This window comes from Jaculus jaculus, chromosome 2 (assembly GCF_020740685.1).
Source record: "Jaculus jaculus isolate mJacJac1 chromosome 2, mJacJac1.mat.Y.cur, whole genome shotgun sequence".
In the NCBI taxonomy this organism is placed as follows: domain Eukaryota; kingdom Metazoa; phylum Chordata; class Mammalia; order Rodentia; family Dipodidae; genus Jaculus; species Jaculus jaculus.
Window position 1 is genome coordinate 4530696 of NC_059103.1, and position 25417 is coordinate 4556112.

General features: G+C 52.6%; 1 protein-coding gene across 3 annotated transcripts; it reads right to left on the bottom strand.

The window, feature by feature from the left end:
- Positions 1-1470: 1470 nt before the first annotated feature.
- Znf853 (zinc finger protein 853) lies at positions 1471-10946 on the bottom strand. 3 transcript variants are annotated; one of them, XM_045143731.1, is made up of 4 exons: positions 10585-10946; positions 9808-9925; positions 3853-5228; positions 1471-3822 (listed from the first exon to the last, which is right to left on the bottom strand). In XM_045143731.1, the coding sequence occupies exons 1-4, from the start codon at positions 10594-10596 to the stop codon at positions 2320-2322; spliced, it is 3009 nt and encodes a 1002-aa protein (XP_044999666.1). In that variant the 5' UTR covers positions 10597-10946; the 3' UTR covers positions 1471-2319. The 3 variants fall into 3 exon arrangements, with proteins under 3 accessions (XP_044999666.1, XP_044999665.1, XP_044999667.1); XM_045143730.1 differs by having other exon boundaries at positions 1471-5228; XM_045143732.1 differs by having other exon boundaries at positions 1471-5228; positions 9808-9930.
- Positions 10947-25417: the final 14471 nt, after the last annotated feature.

Sequence of the window (25417 nt, forward strand, 5' to 3'; positions counted from 1 at the left end):
TAGCATGGAAGCCAGGCATGGTGGTGCATGCCTTTAATCCCAGCACTCGGGAGGCAGAGGTAGGAGGATCACCGTGAATTCAAGACCACCCTGAGACTATGTAATGAATTCCAGATCAGCCAGAGCTAGAGTAAAACCCTACCTCAAAAAAAGAAAGAAAGAAAGAAAGAGTAGCGTGGGAAGTGATAAGACACTCATCACTGACCTTTGTCCTCCACACATGTGTGCACACACGAGTGGACACTTGCACATAGTGTGGTTTTTGGGGTGGGTTTCAAGGTAGGGTCTCACTCTAGCCCAGGCTGACCTGGAATTCACTATGTAGTCTCAAGGTGCCTTCGAACTCATGGTGATCCTCCTACCTCTGCCTCCCCCAAGTGCTGGGATTAAAGGCGTGTGCCACCACGCCCAGCTGCATGCAGTTTTTTTTTTTTTTTTTTAATCTTTTTGGTTTTATGAGGTAGGGTCTCACTTTAGCTCAGGCTGACCTGGAATTCTCTATGTAGTCTCAGGGTGGCCTCGAACTCAAGGCGATCCTCCTACCTCTGCCTCCCGAGTGCTGGGATTAAAGGCGTGCGCCACCACACCCGGCTTGCATGCAGATTTGAACAAAAATATACACTCGTGCAACAACACACAAAGGGCTGCTTCGAGCGCAGCATAGCAGTATATACACGCCTACAATCCCAGCACTCGGAAGACTGAGGCAGGAGGATCGCTGTGAGTTCAAGGACAGCCTGGGCTACATAGTGAGGTTATTTTTTTTTAAGACAAAGTTTCTTCAGCCTGGCGTGGGGACACACGCCTTTAATTCCAGCACTCAGGAGGCTGAGGCAGGAGGATCACCGTGAGCTCGAGGCCACCGTGAGACTACATAGTGAATTTCAGGTCAGCCTGGGCCAGAGTGAGATCCTACCTCGACAAAAAAAAAAAAAAAAAAAAAAGTCTTTCTGTGACAAGAGGCAAAATGCCAAGATAAAACAACACGGGACATGCTGTATTTTGTTTTAATTTATTTTTCATGTTTTGTTTCTCACTTACCAACACGCGTGTAAAATGTGGCAGGTTGTGTTAGTAAAGGAGAAGGGAGGGGAGGGGACAGGAACTAAGCAGCCACAGTTGGGAGGTCAGGTTGGGTGAAGCAGGGTAGTGGCTGAGGCCCAAAGGTGGCCAGTGGCCTCCTCCACCTGCCTGCCTTCCCATGAGACGTTAGCAATTATTGCTGCTCTTACACCGTTCCTGCCCCATATGATTTGGTAAACACGGTTTATAACCTTCCTGTCGCCCTCAATCCTTGTCTCCAACATTCTTCTTCCCACACACCCCAGCCAGGAGGCAGGGTCTGCTCAGGGCACCCTTCCCCAAAGCCTAGTCCCAGGAGCCCCCCTGATCCTGGGTCACATGGTGCCCATCTCGTGTGCCTGCATCTAAGCAGCCTGAGCTGGGGGCGGGGGGGGAGGGGGCGGGGGGGGCGGGGGAGGGGGCGGGGAGGACCCTACCCGGAAATTCTTTCCAGGCTCTTTCTCACTTCCAGAACTTACAGAGCGCTCTCCCAGAATGCACTCTGCTTCAGCCGCCGGCTGTCATTCCTGGAGGCAGTGAAGGGTTGCAGACGATTTGGCAACATTGTAACACAGGCCTACAACCTGCTTCCATGCCAGGGAGGGAAGATTTCACCTTCCACCCAGAGTAGGGCTTCCTGGCATGTATTTGCACATTGACCCGGTGGACACTGACCCTGTGTCTACGAACACAGGCCTTTTTCATCAGAACTACTTCCGCCCTAATGGGCGCTCATCCTAGCAAGTCTTTTCAAGGCAAATGTAACTCAGGACAAGCCGTTGCCTTGGTCGAGTTCTCTGGGCAGGGCAGGTAAAGTTTTCTTTTCCCGTTCTTGAAATATCCAGCAAGATCCATTCTTTCCCCACTGTGTCTCACCCTGTGCGTTTTACTCCCGAAGTGTTGGCTCCACATCAAACAGCACTAGCTGTTGGTTACAAGTAAATGCTGAGTCCAGTTTTCCCAGGGGCCGAAAGAAAGAAAAGAAAAAGTCGAATGGCCCCTCTCATCCATACATTTCTTCGCGTGGAACTGCTCTCTTGTGGGTGGCTTTTTGCCAGGGTGGATGTGTGAATTTGGTTTTTAGGGTGGGGGGTAGTGTAGGAAGAGATGTAAAAGCCTTCTGCTCCTAAGGATATTTCAGGATGTCCCCGAGACTGCAAAGTGGGGCCAAGACCACGAGCTTGGGTCAAAGCGTCAGGCCCCACCGCGGCCAGGCTGTCTGTCTTCCGGTCCCTAGGCCCACGCGTGCACCGTGCATCAGGCCTTGTCCGCGGCGGCTGTCCCGGAGGCTTGCGCAGGCCGCGCGGAGCGCAGCAGGCCGAGGCCCCGCGAGCGGCCGGCCCCGTGCAGCTGGCGCTCGTGGCGGCGGATCTGCACCTTGTGGCGGAAGCGCTCCCCGCAGTCCTCGCACACGTACGGCCGCTCTCCCGAGTGCGTGCGCCGGTGGCGCAGCAGGTTGGAGGAGACGCTGAAGCGCTTGCCGCAGTCCCCGCAGGCGTAGGGCCGCTCGCCGGTGTGCGTGCGCTGGTGCTGCACGAGCGCCGAGCTCTCGCTGAAGCGCTTGGAGCAGTAGGAGCAGGCGTAGGGCTTCTCGCCCGTGTGGATGCGCTGGTGCGTCACCAGGTTGGAGTGCTGCGAGAAGCCCTTGCCGCACTCACCGCAGCGGTGCGGCCGCTCGCCCGTGTGCGTGGCCTGGTGCCGCACCAGGTCGGTGCTGCGGCTGAAGCCCTTGCCGCACTCCCCGCAGATGGTCGGCCGGTCCCTGGCGCGTCGCCGCCTCCGCTGCCGGGCCGGTGTCAGCGCCGCGCTGCCCGCCGGGCCCGGGATGGCCACCACGGTGGACGTGGCCACGGCCGGCACAACCATGAGTTCTTGCAACACCACGTAGCCCGGCGGGGCCACCACGACGGCCGCGGGAGCCCCAGGGACCGCCTCCCCGCTGCCCGCGGGTGCAGGCACCAGCTCCAGCTGCAGCTCGGGCTGCACGGGGGTCAGCTCCAGCTGCACCTCCTGCTGCTCCAGCTGCTGCTGCTGCTCCAGCTGCTGCTGCTGCTCCAGCTGCTGCTGCTGCTCCAGCTGCTGCTCCAGCTGATGCAGCTGCTCCTGCAGTTTGAGCTGCAGCTGCCGCTGCTCCTGCTGCCTCTCCAGCTCCTGCCGCTGCTGCTCCAGCTCCTGCTCCGTCTCCATGTCCACTGGCATGAGCTCCAACTCCACCTCTTCCTCCTCCTCCGGCTCCAGGGGTGGAGGCTGCTGCTGTAACTGTTCCTGCTGCTGCAGCAAGAGCTGCTGTTGGATCTGGGCCTGCTGCTGCTGCTGCAACAGCTGCTGCTGTAACTGTTCCTGCTGCTGCAGCAGGAGTAGCTGCTGTTGTTGCAGCTGCAGCTGCTGCTGCTCCAGATGTCCCTGCTGCTGCAACAGTTGCTGCTGCTGAAGAGGCTGTTGTTGTTGTAACTGTTCCTGCTGCTGTGGCTGCCCCTGTTGCAACAGTTGTTGTTCTTGTGCATGTTGCTGCAACTGCTGCAGCTGCAGCTGCTCCTGTAGTGGCTGCTGCTGCTGGAGTGGTTGCTGCTGCTGCTGTATCTGTTCTTGCAACAGTTGTCCTGGCACTTGCTGCTGCTGTTGCAACAGTTGCCCTGGCACCTGCTGCTGCAATGTCTGTTGTCCTTGAACTTGCTGCAGCAGCAACAGCTGGCCTTGCACTTGATGCTGCTGCAACAGTTGTGCTTGCACTTGCTGCGGTTGCACCAGCTGGCCTTGCACTTGCTGCTGCAGCAACAGCTGTGCTTGCACTTGCTGCGGTTGCACTAGATGCCCCGGCACTTGCTGCTGCAGCAACAGTTGGCCTTGCACTTGCTGCTGCACTAGCTGCACCTGCACTTGTTGTGGCTGCTGCACTAGCTGTTCCTGCACTTGCTGCTGCAACAGTTGACCTTGCACTTGCTGCGGCAGCAACAGCTGCCCTTCCACCTGTTGCTGCTGTTGCACTAGCTGGGCTTGCACTTGCGGGTGCTCCACTACTTGCACTTGTTGCTGCAGCAACAGCTGGCCTTGCACTTGCGGATGCTGTTGCACCAGCTGGCCTTGCACTTGCTGCGGTTGCACCAGCTGTCCTGGCACTTGCTGCGGTTGCACCAGCTGTCCTGGCACTTGCTGCGGTTGCACCAGCTGGCCTTGCACTTGCTGCGGTTGCACCAGCTGTCCTGGCACTTGCTGCGGTTGCACTAGCTGTCCTGGCACTTGCTGCTGTTGCACCAGCTGGCCTTGCACTTGCTGCGGTTGCACTAGCTGTCCTGGCACTTGCTGCGGTTGCACCAGCTGGCCTTGCACTTGCTGCGGTTGCACCAGCTGGCCTTGCACTTGCTGCGGTTGCACCAGCTGGCCTTGCACTTGCTGCGGTTGCACTAGCTGTCCTGGCACTTGCTGCGGTTGCACCAGCTGGCCTTGAACTTGCTGCGGTTGCACCAGCTGTCCTGGCACTTGCTGCGGTTGCACCAGCTGGCCTTGCACTTGCTGCGGTTGCACTAGCTGGCCTTGCACTTGCTGCGGTTGCACTAGCTGGCCTTGCACTTGCTGCGGTTGCACTAGCTGGCCTTGCACTTGCTGCGGTTGCACTAGCTGGCCTTGCACTTGCTGTGGTTGCACCAGCTGTCCTGGCACTTGCTGCTGCTGTAACTGGTCGTGCTGCCGTAATGTCTGTTGCCCTTGCTGCTGCTGCTGCTGCTGCTGCACGAGTTGTTGCTCCTGTCCCGGCCGTTGTATCTGTTCCTGCTGCCGCTCTTGCCCTTGCTGTCCCTGTCCTTGTCTCTTCTGTTGCACGAGCTGCCCTTGAGGTGTCGGTTCCTGGTGCTGTATGCATGGGAGGTTGTCCTGTAGCTCTTGCTGTGGCTGAGAAAAGTGCTGTGGCTCACCCTGCTGCTGCTGCAATCCTGGCTGAGGTCCCAGCAGCTGCTCCTGTGGCTGCGACTGCTGTGACTGCTCGAGCTGAGGCTGTGGTTGCACCTCTGGCTGCTGCTCTGACTGAGACGGTTGTAAGTCCCGCTGTCGCGGCTGGGTTTCTTCAGTGATGTTACTGACCCCCGCTGGAGCTGTGACCGCTGGTGGCTGTGGGCTGCTACTCCCCTCAGGAGCCTCTTCCTCCTCCTGGCTCTCACTCCCACCGCTGCCACCTGTGGTAGAAATGGCCGGGACCAGGAGACAAGGATCTATAGGCAGCGGTCCAGACCAGCCCCCCAAGACCTGCCCACTGAGTACACTCAATGAGCTCTAAGCAGGGTGGAAAGCATTACATCAAGTGACCATGGGAGAAATGCAATTGCTAGGCAGGGGTAAAGGGGGAGGGGAGGGGAGAAACTTAAGAAATCATGCCCAAGGAACTGCCTGCTGGTCACCTCACTCTGGACCTCAGCAGCTCCCTGAACCCTCACTGGGCCTCCCTCTGCACAATCTGCATGCTTAGATATTGACACAGGTGCTTTGGGCTGCCAACACCACTCCCTGAGAGATCTTTGGTGCTTCATGCCAGCCACTGGAAACCAGCCATTCCAGTCACCAAGCCATCAATCCTATGCTGAACATGGACCTTACTGATGGCCATACTTTAAATCAATGAAACTCATTCTGTCTGTATAAAATGAAGCAATTTTTTTTTAAGTGTGTAGAAGAGTTTACAAGCAGTTTCTAGAATCACCACAGTGCAAGAGAGACCACCTGAGTTCAGGTAGGGAGTCTGCAATTCAGAATCTTAACTGTGAGAAGCCAGGTATGGTGTTGCACACTTGTAATCCCAGCACTTGAAAAGTAAAGGTAGGAGGATTAGGAGTTCAAGATCAGCCTTGGCTACATGAGACCCTGTATAAAAAATTACCTACTGCTACCAGTCAATAGCTGTCCAAGGGCCTTGCGTGTTCCCTAGAACATGGTAGATGCTGGAAAAATGTCCTCAGATTGGAAACAGCCAGGATAGAATTGACTCCATGTGAAACACTCAAAGAGCAGAGGCATTTTCACAAACTCTCTATGTAGCCAAGACTGGTCTTGAACTGATCTTCCTGCCTCCACTTTCCTAGTGCTGGGATGACATGTCCAAGACACCCTGGCCAGCTTCTGATTCTTTGTTTGCTTGTCCAGGCAGGGTTTTGCTCTAGTCCAGGCTGGCCTCATGTTCACGGGGATCCTCCTGCCTCAGCCTCCTGATTGCCGAAGATCATCAGCATGCCCGCATGCCCAGCTTTCCTAATGCTATATAAGGAGCTTTCTCCATTTCCTAGTCTCATGTAACATCTCTTGTTCTGACAGCATTGTCTTTTCAATTTTGTCATAGAAAGCAGTGATTTCATTGATTTTTTTTTTTTTTTTTCCTGCCTGGGGACTGGGAAAATGGTGCAGTGGTGCTTGCTTTCAAAGCCTGCTGGTCCAGGTTCAATTCCTATTTAAGCCAAGCATGAAAAGTGGCTCTGGCCACTTTCCAGAAATAATATTAATTTAATGAAAACAGGATAGGGCTGGAGGGATGGCTTAGCTATTAAGGCATTTGCCTGCAAAGCCAAAGGACCCAGGTTCAATTCCCCAGGACCCACATTAGCCAGATGCACAAGGGGGCGTGCGCGTCTGGAGTGTGTTTGCAATGGCTGGAGGCCCTGGTGTCTCCATTCTCTTTCTCTCTCTGTCAAATAAATAAATAAAACAAATATTTAAAAAAACAGGATAAACTAAGTGTCATGTCATGACACATGCCTCTCACAGCACTTAGGGGGCTAAAGCAAGAGGATGGTGAGAGTGAGGGCAGCCTGGGCTACCTAGTGAGACCCTGTCTCAAAATTAATTAATTAATTTTAAAAAGCAGGGAGCTGTGAAGATGGCTCAGTGGTTAAGAGCAAATGCTGCACAAACAAGAGGAGCTGAGTTCAACACTCTGTACACACATAAGAGCCAGGTAGAGCCACATAAGCCTGCAACCCCAGTGTTGAGGGGTATGGAAATGGGGATTTTAGGGCTTCACTGGTCAGCCAGTCTAACCAGAAAATGGTGAGCTTCAGTTTCAATGAGAGACTCTGTCTCAAGGAAATACTGTGCGAGCAGCAAAGGACATCAGAAATCCTCCTCTGTCCTCCACGCACGTGCACAGGGGCATGCACATCTGTACACACACACACACACACAGAGAGAGAGAGAGAGAGAGAGAGAGAGAGAGAGAGAGAGAGAGGGAGGGAGGGAAATTACTTAAAGGATTTATGTGATTATATTTCAGAAAATATTTCTAGGCATTAGTCAATGAGCCCAAATGATTTTAATGAGTTGCTGAGTGGGGAGTTGAGATAGCAGGTGAAAGGTGCTAAGAAAACCTGTCTCTATAGTAAGTTCAATGTCTCCCAGACACCTCTTCTTCATCTCTTCTTCTACCTCCATTCCTAGCTTCTCTGAGAGCAACAGAGAGCAAATGGGACACATCCCACCTCTGTGTGAATCCTATTTCTAGCTTGAAGACCTGGCCACTCTGACTTCCTGGGGTGAGCAGTTAAAAAAAAAAAAGACAGACATTTTGGTAGCCATGTCGTCATGTGGAAATGGCTCAGCAGTTGTAAGCACCTGCTTGTCCCACTTGCATTCCTCAGCCCCCAGGAAAAGCCAGATACAAAAGGTGGTGCAAGCATCTGGCATTCATTTGCAGGAGCAAGAGACCTAGGCTTGTGCACACGTGTGGGAGCGCGCGCACACACACACACACACACAAATAAAATTTAAAAACTGTTTTTAAATAGCCATATAGTTAGGTGTTGCCTAACCTGTATATTCTCTAGAGTTAAATTTGTGGGAAGTATACTAGGTTAATCCACAGATCACCCATCTGTCCCCTCCAATATCCCTGATTTTCTTTTTTTTTTTTTAATTTATTTATTTGAGAGCGACAGACACAGAGAGAAAGACAGATAGAGGGAGAGAGAGAGAATGGGCGCGCCAGGGCTTCCAGCCTCTGCAAATGAACTCCAGACGCCTGCGCCCCCTTGTGCATCTGGCTAACGTGGGACCTGGGGAACCGAGCCTCAAACCGGGGTCCTTAGGCTTCACAGGCAAGCGCTTAACCGCTAAGCCATCTCTCCAGCCCCCTGATTTTCTTTTTTAAAGACAGGGTCTCATTGTGTAGCCCAGATTGGCCTCAAACTGACTATATAGTCCAGGCTGCAGTTGGCCCACCTCACTTTTATGAATGATGGGGTTACAAGCATGTTCCAGTTTCCCTGGTCCTTTCCAAATTGTTCAAGCCTGTTCCAGGCTGTCACTTGGCACTCTTAAAAAACACAAAATGGGGCCGGGCGTGATGGCGCACACCTTTAATCCCAGCACTTGGGAGGCAGAGGTAGGAGGATCGCTGTGAGTTCGAGGCCACCCTGAGACTCCATAGTGAATTCCAGGTCAGCCTGGGCTAGAGTGAGACCCTACCTCGAAAAATAAAAAATAAAAAAAAAAAAACACAGAATGGGGCTGGAGAGATGGCTTAGTGGTTAAGGCACTTGCCTGCAAAGCCAAAGGACCCAGGTTTGATTCTCCGAGACCCATGTAAGCCAGCTGCGCCAGGTAGCACATGCGTCTGGAGTTCGTTTGCAGTGGCCCCTCCTTCCCCCTCTGCTCATCTCTCAAATAAATTAAACACACACACACACACACACACACACACACACACACACACACACACACAAAGGCTGGAGAGATGGCTTAGCAGTTAAAATGTTTGGCTGTGAAGCCTAAGGACTCATGTTCGACTCTCCAAGTCCCGCCAGAAGCCAGGAGCAGTGACACAAGCATGCAAGGTCGCACATGCACACAAGGGGGCGTATGTGTTTGGCGTTTAACTGCTGCGGCTGGAGGCCCTGGTGCAGCAACATTTCCTCTCTCTCTCTCTCTCTCATAAAATAAAAAAGGCCAGCTTGTTGGGCTTGCCTCAAAAAAAAAAAAAAAAAAAAGAATAAAAGCACAGAATACAGCTAGGAGATGGCTCAGCAGTTAAAGGCGCTTGCTTACAAAGCTTGCCGACCTGGGTCCAGTACCCGTGTAAAACCAGATGCCCAAAGTGGCACATGCGACTAGAGTTTGTATGCAGTCCTACTGAGCCTATTCATTCTCATTCATGCATATTTTCTCTCTCTCTCTCAATCTCTCTCTCTAATAAATAAAAATGTTTTAAATAAATGAACAGCACAGGTTAGGAAAGTGGCTTTTGTGAGCTGGCTGCCCTAGAATATTCCCTTAGTGTGGGTCTCAGAGGGCGCACTCAGGGCAACAGGCAGTACCATAGGAAGTACCAGCAAGAGAGAGAGAGAGAGGAGCAGATGTGGAGGAAAAGTGGACAAGAGAAGGCAGAGCTACCTTTGGGGGGGGGGGAGCCACAGAGCCAGTGTCTGTGGCAGCAGACACAGAGGAGGACCCTTCCGCCCCTCAGCTCTAGTCAGCCACAGGTGGGAGGAAAGTGAAGTCCACCGGCCTGCAGGGGACACCTGAAAAGCAGACTGGAGCCCACCCAGGTGTGGGAGTCAAGGCTGAGGCTGTTTGTAATGCTCAGGCACTCCTCGCCAGTGGGACCTCACCAGACAGCCACTTCAGAAGATCGGCAAACTTTGGGTAGTGCTTGAGGGAGCGAAGGCTGGTAGGGGTGAGTGGGTGGTGGGCTGCCAGTCACACAGGAGCTATTCTGCCTTGGCCTTGGCTGTGCCAGTTTGGAGCTCAAGAAATCCTTGCAACCCCAGTCCTCACCCGAGAGCGTGTCAGGTCCTGGGCCTCCATCCTCAAGACATCGAAGCTCCAACACGAAGGTCTCTGTGGCCGGGCCCAGCTCCATCCTGGAGGTCACACCAGGATCCCCGGGAGCAGGCTGTGCTGAGAGGAAAGAAGACAGCTATTCACAGGGAGGGTGGGATGGGGCTGGAGAGATGGCTTAGCAGTTAAGGCCTGCGAAGCCTAAGGACCCAGGTTTGATTCCCCAGGACCCACGTGAGCCAGCTGCACATGGTGGAGCAGAATCTAGAGTTCGTTTGCAGTGGCTGGAGGCCCTGGTGCGCCCATTCCCTCTCTCTACCTGCTCTCTCTCTCTCTCTCTCTGAAATAAATAAAATATTTTAAAAAGCAGTTCAGAGGGAAGATGGGAACTGCTGAAGCCAATTCCTGCACAGAACAGGTGGGAGACGCACCTGAGCTCAAGTCCCCATCCCAGGAACACCCAGGGGTGTTCTTGGATAAAAGAGATATGAGCTATGTCGTATCCCCCTGTCCCCTTCCAGAGCACAGACAATCCTGTTGGTCTCCAGGGTCGGCTCCGGAGGCTCCCCTACGCCTTCCAAGGCCACACGTGTCAGGTGCCAACCATCTCCCAAGGAAGACAGTCGTCCAAGCAGCGTAACCCATGTTCAAGGGCCGCCAGAAGGCCCGTCCACGCTGCAGAAGGAACCCCACATCGAGGCCCTCCCATGGCCTTTGGAAGCCAGTCCTGAGACAGGAGTCCCAGAGTCCACCAGGGCTCAGCCTGGGCCTCACCTGGTACAGCATTTCCCGCCTGTGGCAGCCTCTGCGCTGGGGGAGGTGTGGTCAGCAGAGACAGCTAGGTGAAGGCCAAGGCTGGGCGTTCAGCCGGCTCCTTCCGGAGGCGCCTCCATCCAGAAAGAGCCCGGGAGGCACTGGCCACCCCGGGGGACCTTTCTGGGCACTCCGGAGGGTCTTCGGTGTCAGGGTTGCCGAGGTGTCCCTGGGCCAAGAAAAAGGGGCAGAGTGGACTTCCCAGGTAGAAGTTGGTGGAGACTGCTGCAAGGGACCTAGACGGGAGGCTCAGGGCTGGGCTGGGGGGCCCATCGCGCGCAGCAGGGCCCCGGGGCCCGCGCCCGAGGTCGGCCCGATGGGGACCGGGCGACACGGGTCCGCGGCGGCGGCGGCGGGCCACAGGTGCCCGGTGCCCACGGGCGGCCTGCGCCAGGGCGGGGGGCGGGGGGCGGGCGCCAGGGCCGGGCCGGGTCCCCCCCACCCGATCGCTCGCCCGCCCGCCCGTGCGTGCGTCCGTCCGTGCGGGCAGCGGCCGGGCCGGGGCGGGGGCGCGGGGGGCCGGCACAGGAAGTCCCCCCGGCATCCGCATCCTGTCCCCCGCCCCTGCCGCCCGCCCGCCCGCCGGCCGCGCCCCCGCGCCCCGGCCCCCGCCGCCCGCCCGCCCGCCCGCTGCTGTCGCCGCCGCCGCCGCTCTAGGCCGCCGCCAGCTCGGTGGGCTTAACCCTTCGGGGCCCGGCCGCTCGCCCGATCCCGAGGAGGCGGGAGGACCGGGAGGAGCAGCGGCGCCCGGGGCCGGTGATGCGCGCAGCTCTGCATCCCCAGCGCGCGCGTCTGCTTGTCGCTGCTTGCGCGCAGCAGGGTGGGCATGCTCAGCCCTGGCACGTCTCTGTCCCCCTCTCTGAAGCGTAGGCACGGTTTCAGTGTGGCAGTGGTGGCTAATTGGCACTCAGTTAAATGATGAGCAGTTAATAAAGAGGTCAGCAGACACACCCCGGACCCCTAAGCCGGCCGGGACAGACAGGTGAAAAGTTTGTGCCAGGGCCATCAGTGCCACCCTCATGAACTAGGACAGCTGCCCAGGGTTTCTCTGCATCCTTGCTCCCTTCCAGTCGCCACAAAGCCAAGGGTTCAGGCTCTCCCTCCCCTTTCACTCTGTCTCCACTTTTCTGGACCATGGCCTCTCCAGTGGCCTGCCCCCCCCGCCCTCTTCCTTTCTGGACATGCCAAGTTACTTCCTACCTTGGCCGGGGGCTTTCCTTCTCGGGAGACCTGACCTAACCATTCCTTCCAACCCCTCACTTAGCTTGACTCCCAGAGCACAGGCCTCTCTTAATTCACATGTAAAGGGATGTTCAGCCGGGCGTGGTGGCGTACATCTCCAATCCCAGCATTTGGGAGGCTGAGGTAGGAGGATCACTGTGAGTTGAAGGCCATCCTGAGACTACATAGTGAATTCCAGCTCAGCCTGGGCTAGAGCGAGACCCTACCTCAACAAAAACAGAAAGAAAAAAAAGTGATGTTCAAGTTCCTTTGAAGGAGCTGGGTTGGTGACGGGGTTGGTAAGGTTCTTGGCATGCAAGCATGGTGACCTGAGTTTGGACTTCCAGCACTCTCCTAAAAAATGTGTGTGGTGGCATGCGCCTGTCGTCCCAACCCGGAGAATGTAGACACAAGTGGACCCCTAGCACTTACTGGCTAGCTAAAGGAGGCAAATTTTGAGCTCCGGGTTCAGTAAAAGATGATATCCTGTCACAAATAAATAAATAAATGGGAAGGGCTAGGGAGATAGCTCAGCTGCCAAAGGCGCTAGCTTGCAAGCCTATCAGCCTATGTTCAATTCCCCAGCACCCATGTAAAGCTGGACACAAAGCAACCCTTGCTTCTGGGAGCCAGAAGAATCCAGAAGCTCATGGATCAGCTAGACTGGCACACGTGCGAAAGCAAAAGCAAGGGATTCCCTGTCTCAAAAGAAGGTTTGGAAGGAGAGGACAGATGGCCTGAGCTTCATACATGTACCATGAGATGGCCTGAGCTTCATACATGTACCATGATGTGTGCACACACACATAAGTCATAATGTTTAAAAAAGCTGTAGAGTGATGTCAGAAGACACCCCGTGTTAACCTCTGGCCTCCACACGCTTGTATATGTGTACGTGAACCTACACACAAACACACGAACATACATGCTTGCACACTACATATACGCAAAAAAAAAAAAAAAGTTCTCTTGAGCTGAAGAGATGGCTTAGCGATTAAGGTGCTTGCCTACAAAGCCAAAGGACCCAGGTTCAATTCCCCAGGACCCACATAAGCCATATGCACAAAGTGGCACATGCATCTGGGGTTCCTTTGCAGTGGCCCTGGCGTACCCATTCTGTCTGTCTCTCTCTTTCTTAAATGAATAAATTAATAAAAAAAAATAGTTCTCTTAAAGAAGCCCAAAGATCTAGAATAAGAGAGCTGCCCTGGGGTGGAGTGGGAATGCCTCCCTGGACGAGGGCGGGGGAGGGTGACAGGAGCCCTTCACAGGATCACAGCTGGGCTTTTCTTCCTGTCTCTCAGCTTCCTCCTGCTCTCTCAGGCTTGCCCTTCAGCCCTACTTGAAAAACCCTGGAGCTTTTATTGTTGGACCGGCAGCCCCCTGCAGGGACAAGGGATTCAGAAGGCCACAGCTGACTCACTGGGACACAAGTGCAGTGATAAGGACCCGCCTTGGGAGGCAGAAGAATCTGGGGTCATGAGGACATCGTCTAAGCAGGGACCTGAGGCATGGTATTACCTTCCATCTGTGAAGTGGAGATGAACTTCCATTCAACAATATGAGGCCAAAGTCCATGCAGGTAGACAAGGTGTGCGCTTCCCTCTCCTGGGAGGCTGGGGACCAATTCCCACAGACCTCGGTCCTGTGACAGTTAATATCTATTGTCAACTCGACTGGATCAGGAATCAAGTAGAAGGCACACCTCTTGGGCAGCTCTGTGAGAGCATTTCCTGGAAAGATTAACTGAGGAAGAAATTCTGTCCCCGGAGTGGGCAGCCCTTCCCAGGGCAGCCTGTACATGAAAAGGTCCTGGGGTGGGGGGAGGAGGCTGAAGAGATGGCACAGTGGTTAAGGTGCTTGCCTGCAAAACCCAACGACCTGAGTTCAGTTCCACAGTACCCACGTGAAGCCAGATGCACAAAGTGTTACATGCATCTGGAGTTCATTTGCAATGGCTGGAGGTCCTGGCATGCCCATTCACTCTCTCTACTTACAAATAAATAAAATAAAATAAAAATACGTTTTTTAAAAAAAGTCCCAGGGAAACCAGTGTCTCTACCTGCCTGCCCTGCTCCTGGCTGGTGGATGCACCTACCCTGTTGATAACATCTTTCACGGGCACCAGAACTCAGCTTCTTCAGCCTTCCATTGTGGATGGAACACAAGCCACCTTCCAGAAATTCTACAGGCCTTCAGCATATCCAGCCCTGTAGACTGAGCAGCTAGATCGCCATTGTTGGACCCACTCTGTCCACATCATGTAAACCAGTCTAATAATTCCCTATATGATAGATATCCATTCTATCAACTCTGTCCACATCGTGTAAACTTACCTAATAATTCCCTATATGATAGACATCCATTCTGTGAACTCTGTTCCTCTAGAGAACCCTAATACAGTCCTCAAGGACCCCCTCCCCAGTCTTGGAATTTTCTAACCTCTCCTTCTCTCTGCTTGCTTTCTCCCATCAGCACTGATACATTCACTGGGCTCTCTAATCTTCAAAGCATGTGACCCCACTTCTTTTTCATCTGCCAGCCCCTCCTCTCCCAGGCAGCCTCAGCCTTGGTTCTATTACCCCATCCGGTGTCGGGCAGTTGAGGGCCCCAGACCACTGAGGGTTAAGCAGGCCTAAGCTATCAGGCACAACTAAGGGCCCCAGGCCACAGGCGGTTGCAGCATACCTAGACCCCCATAATCTTGCCTTGAGACTGGCAGGAGTGAGGCCCTTCCCCCACCCCCTGCCTGAAGCACCTGGACATCCTGATAAGACTTAAAGGGTTTAGGTTTAGTTTCCCCATGGACATGTGACTTGTACCCCCACTTACCCTAACCCTATATGTTAATGAGGTATCAGCCAGCAGCCTTCACATAGCCAATCCCCCTGTGACCCATACCATACCTTTTCCCACCACTACATGAATGCTTATAAGCCCATTCCCCAACAAATAAACGAGCTGTCCTCTGACACAGTCTCCTGGGTGTTTCTGGATGTCGCACTCACGGCCACTCAAGACCGTGCCCCGCAGTTGCCTGGATGCCCCTGGGAAACTGATGTGCAGCGGCCCCAGGGGGCTGAGAACCACAACCCAGACAGCTTCCTCTAATGCACCGTGGCCTAAACTCTCCTGTCCTCCTGTATCAGGGCTTTGGACACTTGTGCTGGGCTGCCTCTTGGTCCACCCCTACTCTGACCATTTTTTTTTTTGTGTGTGTGTTCCATTCAGTTTTATTTCAAGCCCTGTCCCTGTGTCCCAGAATGAATGGCTGTTTAACCCAACCTCCAAACGCTCCTGTTTGTCAACATCCGAAGGCCTCCCCATCTCCTTCTCAGCGCATTAAATCAAAAGGAGAGAGGAAAACAAAACAACAACAATAACAACAACAAAAAAAAATCTGTAAGAATGTGCCGGTAGGTTTAGTCCATCCCAGAAAAAGCACCATTACATCAAGAAACTAATGTTGTCAGGAATCTGACCAAATACACTACAGAGCAGACTATAAGATTCCTGAGAGAGAGAGAGAAACTTCCAGTGGAACATAAATAGAACCCCCAAGGTATATACATATATATTCATATGTGAATGTATATATTAAAAGAAATTTGGTTTCTACCCCCAAAAGTTATCCAGAAACAACATCCCACTGGAAGCTGGGTGGTGCTGCCACGGCACAGGACAGGCCTGCTCCTCAGCCTCGCTCCCCCTCTCCCCTGTGCACTGTGCACGCTTGCAATAGTCATTTGCTGGCACAGGGGTGGGGGCCTCGCTCTGCCGAGCAGATCCAGTGTTTGTAGAAACGTGAGCCAGGGATAACTAGAAAGGCTAGTCCCCGGGCAGCCTCCAGAGCCCACCTGGCAGAGCCTGGGAGCCAGCCGCGGGAAGACGACAAAGGCCCAAGGTGCCACCGCAGTCCCCAGAACCGAAGGCTCCCGGCCCTGGGTAAAGGGAGGTGCTTGGCCCTCTGGAATGGGACGGCGGCACTCCTGGACCTAACAGCAAGATCCACCCACAGCCTGCCGGATCTCTGCAATCCGGCCAGCCTGCGCTTCTAGGAGTGATGGCCTCTAAGAGGCAGTGGACTTCCCAGACCCGTCGGGGCTTAGTTTTGTGAGCCCGGCCCACGTGCACGTGCACGCACACGCACACGCACACGCACACGCATAAACACACGCTTTAACGGAGGTCAAAAGGTTGCAAACCAGTATTGTATCAGGGCCTAGTCAAATAGTGTCTGCTTTGGGGTTAAGTGGGTTCGTTCATGAGGCAGCTCCTGGAAGCTGCAGAGATACAGAAGATGAGTTGCATATCCAGGAGGATCATCCTCTTAGGGCTTGGCACAGTGTTTCCGTCGACAAACAGGAGAACCGTGTGGGAACCCCCATTCCTCATTCTACACCCTTTCCCGGTACCGCAGGCGAGGGGGGAAAAAAGGCAACCAGAGCGAGAAGGCGCGCCAGTAGTTTAGGGTTCCGCAGCTGCGGAGGCACGACACAAGTCACACACAGCCATACTCATACCACAGCGTCTGCTGGTCCCCACTGGGCTCGGGGGACGCTGGCGTGCTCTTTGAGCGGCTGCCCCCTCGACCAAAGTCATCAGGGCCCCGGCTGACATGCGGAGCAGAGTCGGGAGGTCTGCCAGGGCTCTTGGCTAGGAGCCCCTCACCGCAGCCCTGTCCCGAGCTCCCATCTCCCTCTGAGACGCTGAGCCCCGGGCGGACAGGGGCAACGGTGGCTACCTCCCCTGGGTGTGGTGGCATTTTGGGTTTCGTCCTGACAGCTGGGGACACAGCAGGTGAGAGGTGCTGAAGCTGGGAGCTGCCACTCGCGCCACCTGCAGTCGCAAGGGCTGGGGCAGTAGCCCACTGCTGCAGGAGGGCCAGCCTCTCCTCTTTTGGGGGGCCAGAGAGAAGCGCCTGGTGTCCGGTGGCCGGCTGCGGGCACCTGGGCCTGGAGAGGTACTGTCAGCCTTACCCATGAGGGGGGTCCTCTCCCGGGCTAGGCTGTGGGAGTTGGGAGGCGCAGGGCCTTGCAGGCTGTGGCTGCCTGTCTCTCTGACCCCTGTGGCCTCAGGGGCACCCCCTGGCTTCTGAGGGGACTCTGGTCTGTAAGCTTCTGGCCCACTGGCCCGGAGGAGGTCAGCTGAGGCCAAGCTGAAGGCCCGGCTCAGAGATGCGCTGCGGTTGACAGGCATGTGGCAAGTCACTGTCGCTTGCCTGGGTCTGCCCAGGGACAGGCTCTGGGGAGGCTGGATCTGCCTTGGGGGGACCCCGGGTGGGATCTCTGCCTCAGCTGGTCTGAAGTTTGGCTTTACATAATGCCCAGGCTTCAGCTGTCGTCCCTCGGAGGTGTTGGCTGCCATCTTGATGGTGGGGGCCACAAAGCTGGTGGGCATCTTGACTCCATCTTTCCTAGTAGGTGGTCCGGACTGGCCTCCCACAGCCAGGGGGTCGTGAGCCTTCCGGAAGTAGTCACTGAGAAGGTTGTCACAGGAGCTGGGAGTGTCATGGGTCGGGGAGCTGCGGTTACTCTCTTCCAGGAATTCCTCCAAGGTGACCATCTCACTGCTAGGAGAAGTGGAGCAGGACCGCACCCCATGGGGCAGGGCCGCGCCCCTCTTCTGGGAACCCTCCTGGGGGAGCGGCCCATTCCGGGGTGAGGGGTACTCATGGCGGCCGAAGGCACTGCGTCCTGGGGCACTGGCATCCCGAGACAGCGTGGTGGGGTCTCTGCTGGGGATCAGGTCTGCGCTGCTGTGCAGCTGGTCCGAGGAGCCCTTGAGGCTCAGGGGCGAGCTGCTGCTGGACGCGTTTCTGCTGCTCTCCAAGCTGTCGGGCCGGGACACCTGCTGCCTGGGCTGTGCGCCCTCAAGCTCGGCGGACGGCTCACAGAGGTTATCAGTGGAATTAGAGCCTTTGGTTCGGCCTGGGTGCCGGGAGACTGGGGTGGGGTGGGGCCGGAGGGAACTGCTGTGACGGCTGAGGTGGGCAAAGTCCGGGAACCAGGTTCCGAGGGCCAGGACTTCACAGCTGGGTCAGCAGAGGTGTCCATGCGGTCAACACTGCCTCCATACTGGGACCCTCGCTTTGGTTTTAGATCCCCAGGGCCTTTCCCCAGAGGCCCGTTGTAGGCGTCGCGCTCCTCGGGTTTTCCAGCTGTGACCTGAGAGCCTGGGAGGCGGATGGTGAGGAAGGATCGAGGGACTCCAGCTGCCAGGGGGGGCTGTCTGTGGTTGATTTTAACCGCTCTCTAGAACCTTCTTTCTTTGGCTTGATGAGTTTGACAAGGGCTTTGGCTCCAATCCGGTGGTTCTTCTTCTTTGGAGCAGGATCATAGAACTTGTACTGGTCCATGATTTTTTCCTCCAGTTTTTCTTTATGCCTCCGTAAGGCATTTAATTTGTCTATGTACTGCTTCTGCTCCTCGTGGTACTGCTCCTTGCTCTCCATGTTCTGTTCCAGAAGCATCTGGTTCTGCTGGCTCAGCAGCTGGATTTGGCTCAGGAGGTGATGATTCTCCTTGGCTTTGCTCTGCTCTTTCTCCAGGCCTGTTGCGTGCTTACCATGTATAGTAAAGGGGCTTCTGGAAGCAACAGTTTTTCTAGGAGTATTTGTATTTCTCCTGTCCACAGCCACCATTTCTCTTCATTTATGTCCCTTTAAGTTTTTGTGTTTATATGTGTGTGGTTCCTGCATGTGTTCGTATGCATGTCGGGTGTTCATGCATATGTGTGCACATATGTGTGGAGGGTAGAGGATAACTGTGGGGGCATCCTCAGGAACACTGTTCATCTCCTTTTGAGAGAGAATCTCTAAGTGTCCTAAGCTCATCAATTAAGTTAGACAGATGGCCAGAGAACTCCAGGGATCTTCCTGTCTCCACCTGTCCAGTGCTGTGACTCCAGATCTGCACTGCCACAGAAATTTCCTTTTTTAAAACATTGGGGCCTGGAGAAGATGGCTTAGTGGTTAAGGGATTTGCCTGCAAAGTCCAAGGACCTAGGTTCTAGTCCCCAGGACCCATGTAAGACAGATGCACAAGGGGTTCATACATCTAGAATTCGTTTGCAGTGGCTTGAGTCCCTGGCACGCCCATTCCCTCTCTCTCCCTCTATCTGTCTTTCTCTCTGTGTCTGTCGCTCTCAAATAAATAAATAAAAATAAATAAATAAATAAAATAAAATAAATTATTTACTTGCAAGCAGAGAGAGAGATAGAGAGGAGACAGACAGAGAGAATGGGTGTGCCAGGACCTCCAACCACTGCAAATGAACTCCAGACGCATGTGCTACTTTGTGAACCTAGCTTTATGTGTGTACTGGGGAACTGAATACCAGGTCATTAGGTTTTGCTGGAAAGTGCCTAAACCACTGATCCATCTGTCCAGCTCTGCCACAGGAATTTCTCTTTGCTTCTGAGTCCATTCCCATTTTTTTTTTTTTTGTTCATTCTTATTTATTTGAGAGTGACAGAGCGAGAGAAAGAGGCAGAGAGAGAGAGAGAGAGAGAGAGAGGGAGGGAGGGAGAGAGAGAATGGGCGCGCCAGGGCTTCCAGCCACTGCCAACAAACTCCAGACGCCTGCGCCCCCTTGCGCATCTGGCTAACGTGGGACCTGGGGAACCGAGCCTCGAACCGGGGCCCTCAGGCTTCACAGGCAAGCGCTTAACCGCTAACCCATCTCTCCAGCCCTCCACTCCCATTTTTTCTGAATTTATTTTCATGGTTTTAAATAACATGTTTATGATGTTACTATTTGACTTTTTGTTTACATATTAAATAGTATATCTTAAGGCTGGAGAGATGGCTTAGCAGTAAAGGTGCTTGCCTGCAAAGCCAAAGGACGCCCGTTCAACTCTCCAGGACCCACGTAAACCAGATGCACAAAGTGGCACATGTGTCTGGAGTTCATTTGCAGTGACTGGAGGCCCTGGCACGCCCATTCTCTCCCTCTCTAATAAATAAATAAATAAATAAATAAATAAATAAATAAATAAATAAATAAATAAATAAATAAAATATATTAAATAGTATATCTTAGAAGATGAAGATATAACTCAATCACATATTCACATGCATACTCCTCTATCTCTACCTGCTGTTGCATAATAAAGAATTTGTCTGTCTTTGCCCTGGGTTCTTTGACAGAATTTCTAAGTCCTTGACATCTTGATGGGGTAAATGGCAGGAGTATCCTTTTTTTTCTCTCTCTCTCTTTTTTTTTTTTTTAATTTATTTATTTAAGAGTGACAGAGAGAGGGAGAGAGAGAGAGAGGGGCAGATAGAGAGAATGGGCATAGCAGGGCCTCCAGCTACTGCAAACAAACTCCAGACGCATGTGCCCCTTGTGCATCTGGCTAACATGGGTCCTGGGGAATCAAGCCTCAAACCAGGGTTCTTAGGCTTCACAGGCAAGTGCTTAACCACTAAGCCATCTCTCCAGCCCACTCTCTCTCTCTCTCTCTCTTTTTTTTTTTTTTACATATATACAACTTCTATACTTACAGACAACAAACCATTGTATTTCCCTCCCCTCCCCGACTTTCCCCTTCATAACTCTGCTCACCATCATATCCCCTCCCTCTCTCCATTAGTTTCTCTTTTAATTTGATGTCATCATCTTTTTCTCCTATTATAAGGGTCTTGTGTGGGTATTGCTAGGCACTGCGAGCCAAATTCTGTCCAGACAGTTTCATGTAAGGAGTGGTGCCCTTCCTTTGGATCTTACATTCTTTCCACCACCTCTTCCGCAATGGACCCTGAGCCTCGGAGGGTGTGAGATGTTTCAGTGCCGAACACTCCTCTGTCCCTTCTTCTCAGCACTATGTTGCCTATTGGGTCATCCCTGTGGTCGTTGCCATCTGAAAAGAGAAGTTTCTCTTTTGGGGTGGCTTCCAATCTCAGCAATGCTGAGTGCCCGCCTCGATCCCTCAGTGTTGTGCTGGGCAGCTGTACCTCTGATCAGCTCTGCTGGCTGTGCTGCCCCTGGGGGCTGAGTGCTGGAGGTGCGCGGTTCTGATGGGGGCGGGGGATGGGAGAGTTCGGACTTCTGGAGTTGCTCACACTTTCAGTAGCTGTTTAGCTAATCCCAGCTGTCTTTCCTTCAGATTTCTTAACTTTGCAAGAAGGCTGATGGAGTTGAAAAATCTGTTGCTTGGTCTCTGCTGCTGCTGCCGCCTGGCATGCCTGGCAGGGTGGCACTCCTGGCGGTGCGGAGTGAGGATCGTGAGCTGCAAGTGCCTCAGTGGGACTCTAGCTGTTTTCCTTCTTTCTAGTGGATCGTGGTCTCCCTGGCTTCTCCGCTATGTCTAAGAATAACCTATACTCCTTCACTTTTCAGAAGAAGAGTGTATTTTGCTGGGGTTTTGCTTAAATCCCTCCCCATGCTGGTTTGGCATGGCTCCTATGCTGCCATCTTACCCGAAAGTCTCTGTTTTGTTTTGTTTTGTTTGAAACAGGAGGGGTGGTTTCACATGGTAGCTCAGGCTGGCCTCGAACTCTTGACAATCTTCCTGTCTCAGGCTCCTGAGTGCTGGGATTAGGAACACCTTTAGCATGAGTTTATGCTACTAAGAAGACCCAGAATAGGCCTAGACAGCTAGAGCACGGGCTGATCACACTCCCGTGAGATGCCATCCGTGCAGCCATAGTCCCATGAGATGCCATCCGTGTGACCACACCCCCACGAGATGCCATCCGTGTGGCCACACCCCCACAAGATGACATCCACGTGATCATACTCTAATGAGATGACATCCACATAGCCACACTCCAGTAAGATGCCATTCATATGGCTGGTGTCAGAGTGTGAGCTGAGGGTTACCCATCTGCTCTAAATATCTGAGGTTCCATTTCACCACATGGCCAATAACTCACACAACCATGCCATGGTAATGACATCCCAATAAAAACTTTCGAGCTGAGGAGACAGTTCAGTGGGTAAAGTGCTTGCCTTATAAGCATGAGGATCAGAGTTCAAGTCCTAGTGGCCATGTAAAATGCCAGGTGTGGTTGTGTGGCACCTGTAATCCCAGCACTGGGAGACAGAGACAGGGGGCTCCTTAAAGCTCACTGGCCACCCAGTCTAGCTTAATTGGTGGCCTGCAGGCCAGTGAGAGACTGTGTATACAAAAGAAGTGGACATTGTTCCTCAGGATGGCAATCTAGCCTTCATGTGCACACAGTGAAAGCACACACACAGACATGTACACACATATGCAAACACATATACCCACATGTATTCTCACCACCCCCACATGGAAACACACACACAAAAAAAACCTCTGGATACCAGAACCTGGGTCCTGATGTTTGTATCCCTTATAACAAAACTGTAGTCATGATCCATGCGTGGTGGCAAACACCTGTTATCCCAGCACTTAGAGAAGCTGAGGCAGGAGGATGGAAAGTTTAAGGCCAGTCTAGGCTACATAGAGAGACCTTCCTTGAAAAATGTAAGGGCTAGAAACATTCAGATGAGCAATGGATTTGAGCAGCCAACATTCTCTGGCCTCTGCATGCATGGACATGGGGCATGCACATCTGCACACGCATACACCACACATACTATACACACACACACACGAGTAAATAAAGATGAAGCTTAGTTACAGAGTGCTTGCCAAGCTTGTCCAAGGTTCTATATTTGACCCCTAACACCGAGGTGGGGACAAAGTGTTTTTCTGCATACTTTGAGTTGACCTAATGAATTATTAAACTTGAGAAAGATCATGGGAAATTTGAAGTTTGTAGGCGTAGGTCATAACTGTGAATGACCTGGGGACCTTGGAATTTGCAGCTGGTGTCTAAAATGATGGCAGTTTCATGGGAGGCTGTACACCTAACCTGTTCATTTGAGTGGTCACAGTTTGATTGCAATGCAGATTGAATCTGTTTACTGTTCCCATAGTAACATCCTCTGCAGCTGAGCCTAGTGAAGTCTTTTCATTAATTTCCTTCTGTAGAGCTGTCTGATGTCAATCACTCCCCTCTTTAATTTTCTCTCTCTCCCTCCCTCCCTCTCTCTCTTTCTCTCTCTCTTTGCTTTGATTCATTCTTTAATCTCTTAGTAAGTCTTCTCACGTCTTTCTTTGGCTGTAAAAATGCCTCTTGTCTCAACTTCACATTGTCAAACTTCACATAGTCAAACTGATCAGAAATCTGTTTGAGGGGGTACGGATTTGAGACAGCGTCTCACGTAGACCAAGCCTGCCTCAAACTCACTACGCATCCAAAGATGAACTTGACCTTCTGATCCTCTTGTTTCCATCTCCTGATGGGCATGAGCCAGTGCACCCAGTTTATGTGGTGCTGGGGGGCAAGCCCAGGGCCACGTGCATGCTGGGCAAGTGCTGACCCTGCTGCACTACCTATTAGTTCCACATTGCATCTTGCAGTCGGCCTTCCAGAGGCTTCTTTTTCTGTATCCACTTTGGGCAGACTGCACTGTCAGTTTGGGCTTTCTCACTGCTGTCATTCTAGAACTTTCTTTCCTGTCTCAATCACATTTTCTCACACTAATGCCATCTTTTTTCCTCATGGTGTGTCTTCTTTTTTATTTTGACAATTTCATAAATGTGTATAATGTATTTTGATCATATGCACTCCCATTACCCTGTAATATTCCCCTCCCCCTCCCATTTAACCTCATTTTCTTCCCAACTAATCCCGTTCCTACTTTCATATTTCTTTCCTTCTTTTTTTCTTTTTCTTTTTTTTTTTTTTTATGTAGGGTCTCACTGGCTCAGGCTGACCTGGAATTCACTATGTAGTCTCAGGGTGGCCCCAAACTCACAGCGATCCTCCTACCTCTGCCTCCCCAGTGCTGGGATTAAAGGAGAGAGAAAGAGGCAGAGAAAGAGAGAGTGAGAGAGAGAATGGGCACGCCAGGGCTTCCAGCTACTGCAAATGAACTCCAGAGGCATGCAGCCCCTTGTGCATCTGGCTAATGTGGGTCCTGGGGAATTGAGCCTTGAACCCAGGTCCTTAGGCTTCACAGGCAAGCGCATAACCGTTAAGCCATCTCTCCAGCCCTATATTTCTTTTTGTAACCTCCCAAGTTAAGTTAGGGTTGCTTGCATGAGCATGGGGGGGGTATTTAACAGGAGTACAAGCAACTTATGAGTGGCTACACCACTGATGACATGTGACTATCCCTACCCCAGCCACCATTAACTGTCAATAGCGCCTCTGAGAGGAGCTGGGAGTCTTGTGAGCCCCTTGTATATCCATGATGGGATGTTGAAGGGGTCAGTCTTGAGCAGGAAACTTCAGCTGCTGTGAGGACATGAGTGTAACAGCCATGTCCTGTCCAGAAGACTGTTCCACAGCGCTTCTCCCCGTCCTCTGGCTCTTACGTCCACCCACCCTCATGCCTGTGAAGTTCCCTGAGTCTTGGAGGGGGGTGATGTCCCATTTAGTGCAGAGTACACAACAGTCACTGTTCTCAGCACTTTTCACAAGCTAGACCTGTCTGCATGAACCTTTGCTCACTGCAAAAACCAGACTCCCGTGATCACAGCTGAGAGCAGCACTAATCTATGGGTATAAAGGTAAATACTTAGGAGGCAGTTTGACAACCTGTCCATTTAGCATAACAACAGTAATAGGTTTCCCCACCCCCACACTGGGACCTATGACCACCCCAGCCACAGGCTTCTGACCAGGTTCATAGTGGCACCATGTCTTCTCTCTCTCTTGATTAGTTCATTCCCATAGAGACTTAGTGCTCAGTAAATATTCCAGGTGCTCTCCTATTATCTCTCATAACCATGAAATCAGAGTTAACTGATCAATTTGACCAGTGAACTCTGGAGAGAAGTGACCTGTGATACTTGTAGGTCAAAGCACACAGAAGTCAGATGCCACCTCCCTCACCACCTCCTACTATCGTGGCACTGGAAGGAGGGCATCCCATATGGAGCTACAAGGTAGTGGAGCCTCCATCTGCTTCAGCCCGTCCTGAATGCAGAAAAAATGACCACGAGTGTGTTAAAGATCTGCAGTGTCACCACAGGAAACAAGAAAACCAGATCAGCCCTTGTGAGGGCTGATCTTCACAGTCAATTTGACCAGATTTAAAACCACCATGGGGGTGGTGGCTGGGGAGATGGTTCAGCAGTTAAAGGAACGTGCTTGCAAAGTCTGACAGCCCTGGTTCGATTCCCCAGTAGCTATGTAAAGCTGGATGCACAAAGTGGCACATGTGTCTGGAGTTTGTTTGCAGAGGCAGGAGGCTCTGGCATGCCCATTTTCTCCCTTTCTCTCTCTTTCTTTCCTTCTCTCTCTCTCTTAAATAAATAAATACATACACAAAAATTTCAAAATAAAACACAGGGGCTGGAGAGACGGCTCTGTGGTTAAGGCACTTACCTGCAAAGCATAACACCCTGGGGTTCAATTCCCCAGTACCTATATAAAGCCAGATGCACAAAGTGATGTGCGCATCTGGAGTTCATTTGCAGTGGCTCACTTGCACACTCACTCACTCTCCTTGAAAATAAATAAATAAAATATTTTTAAAAATAAAACACAGGGCTGGAGAGATGGCTTTGTGGTTAAGCGCTTGCCTG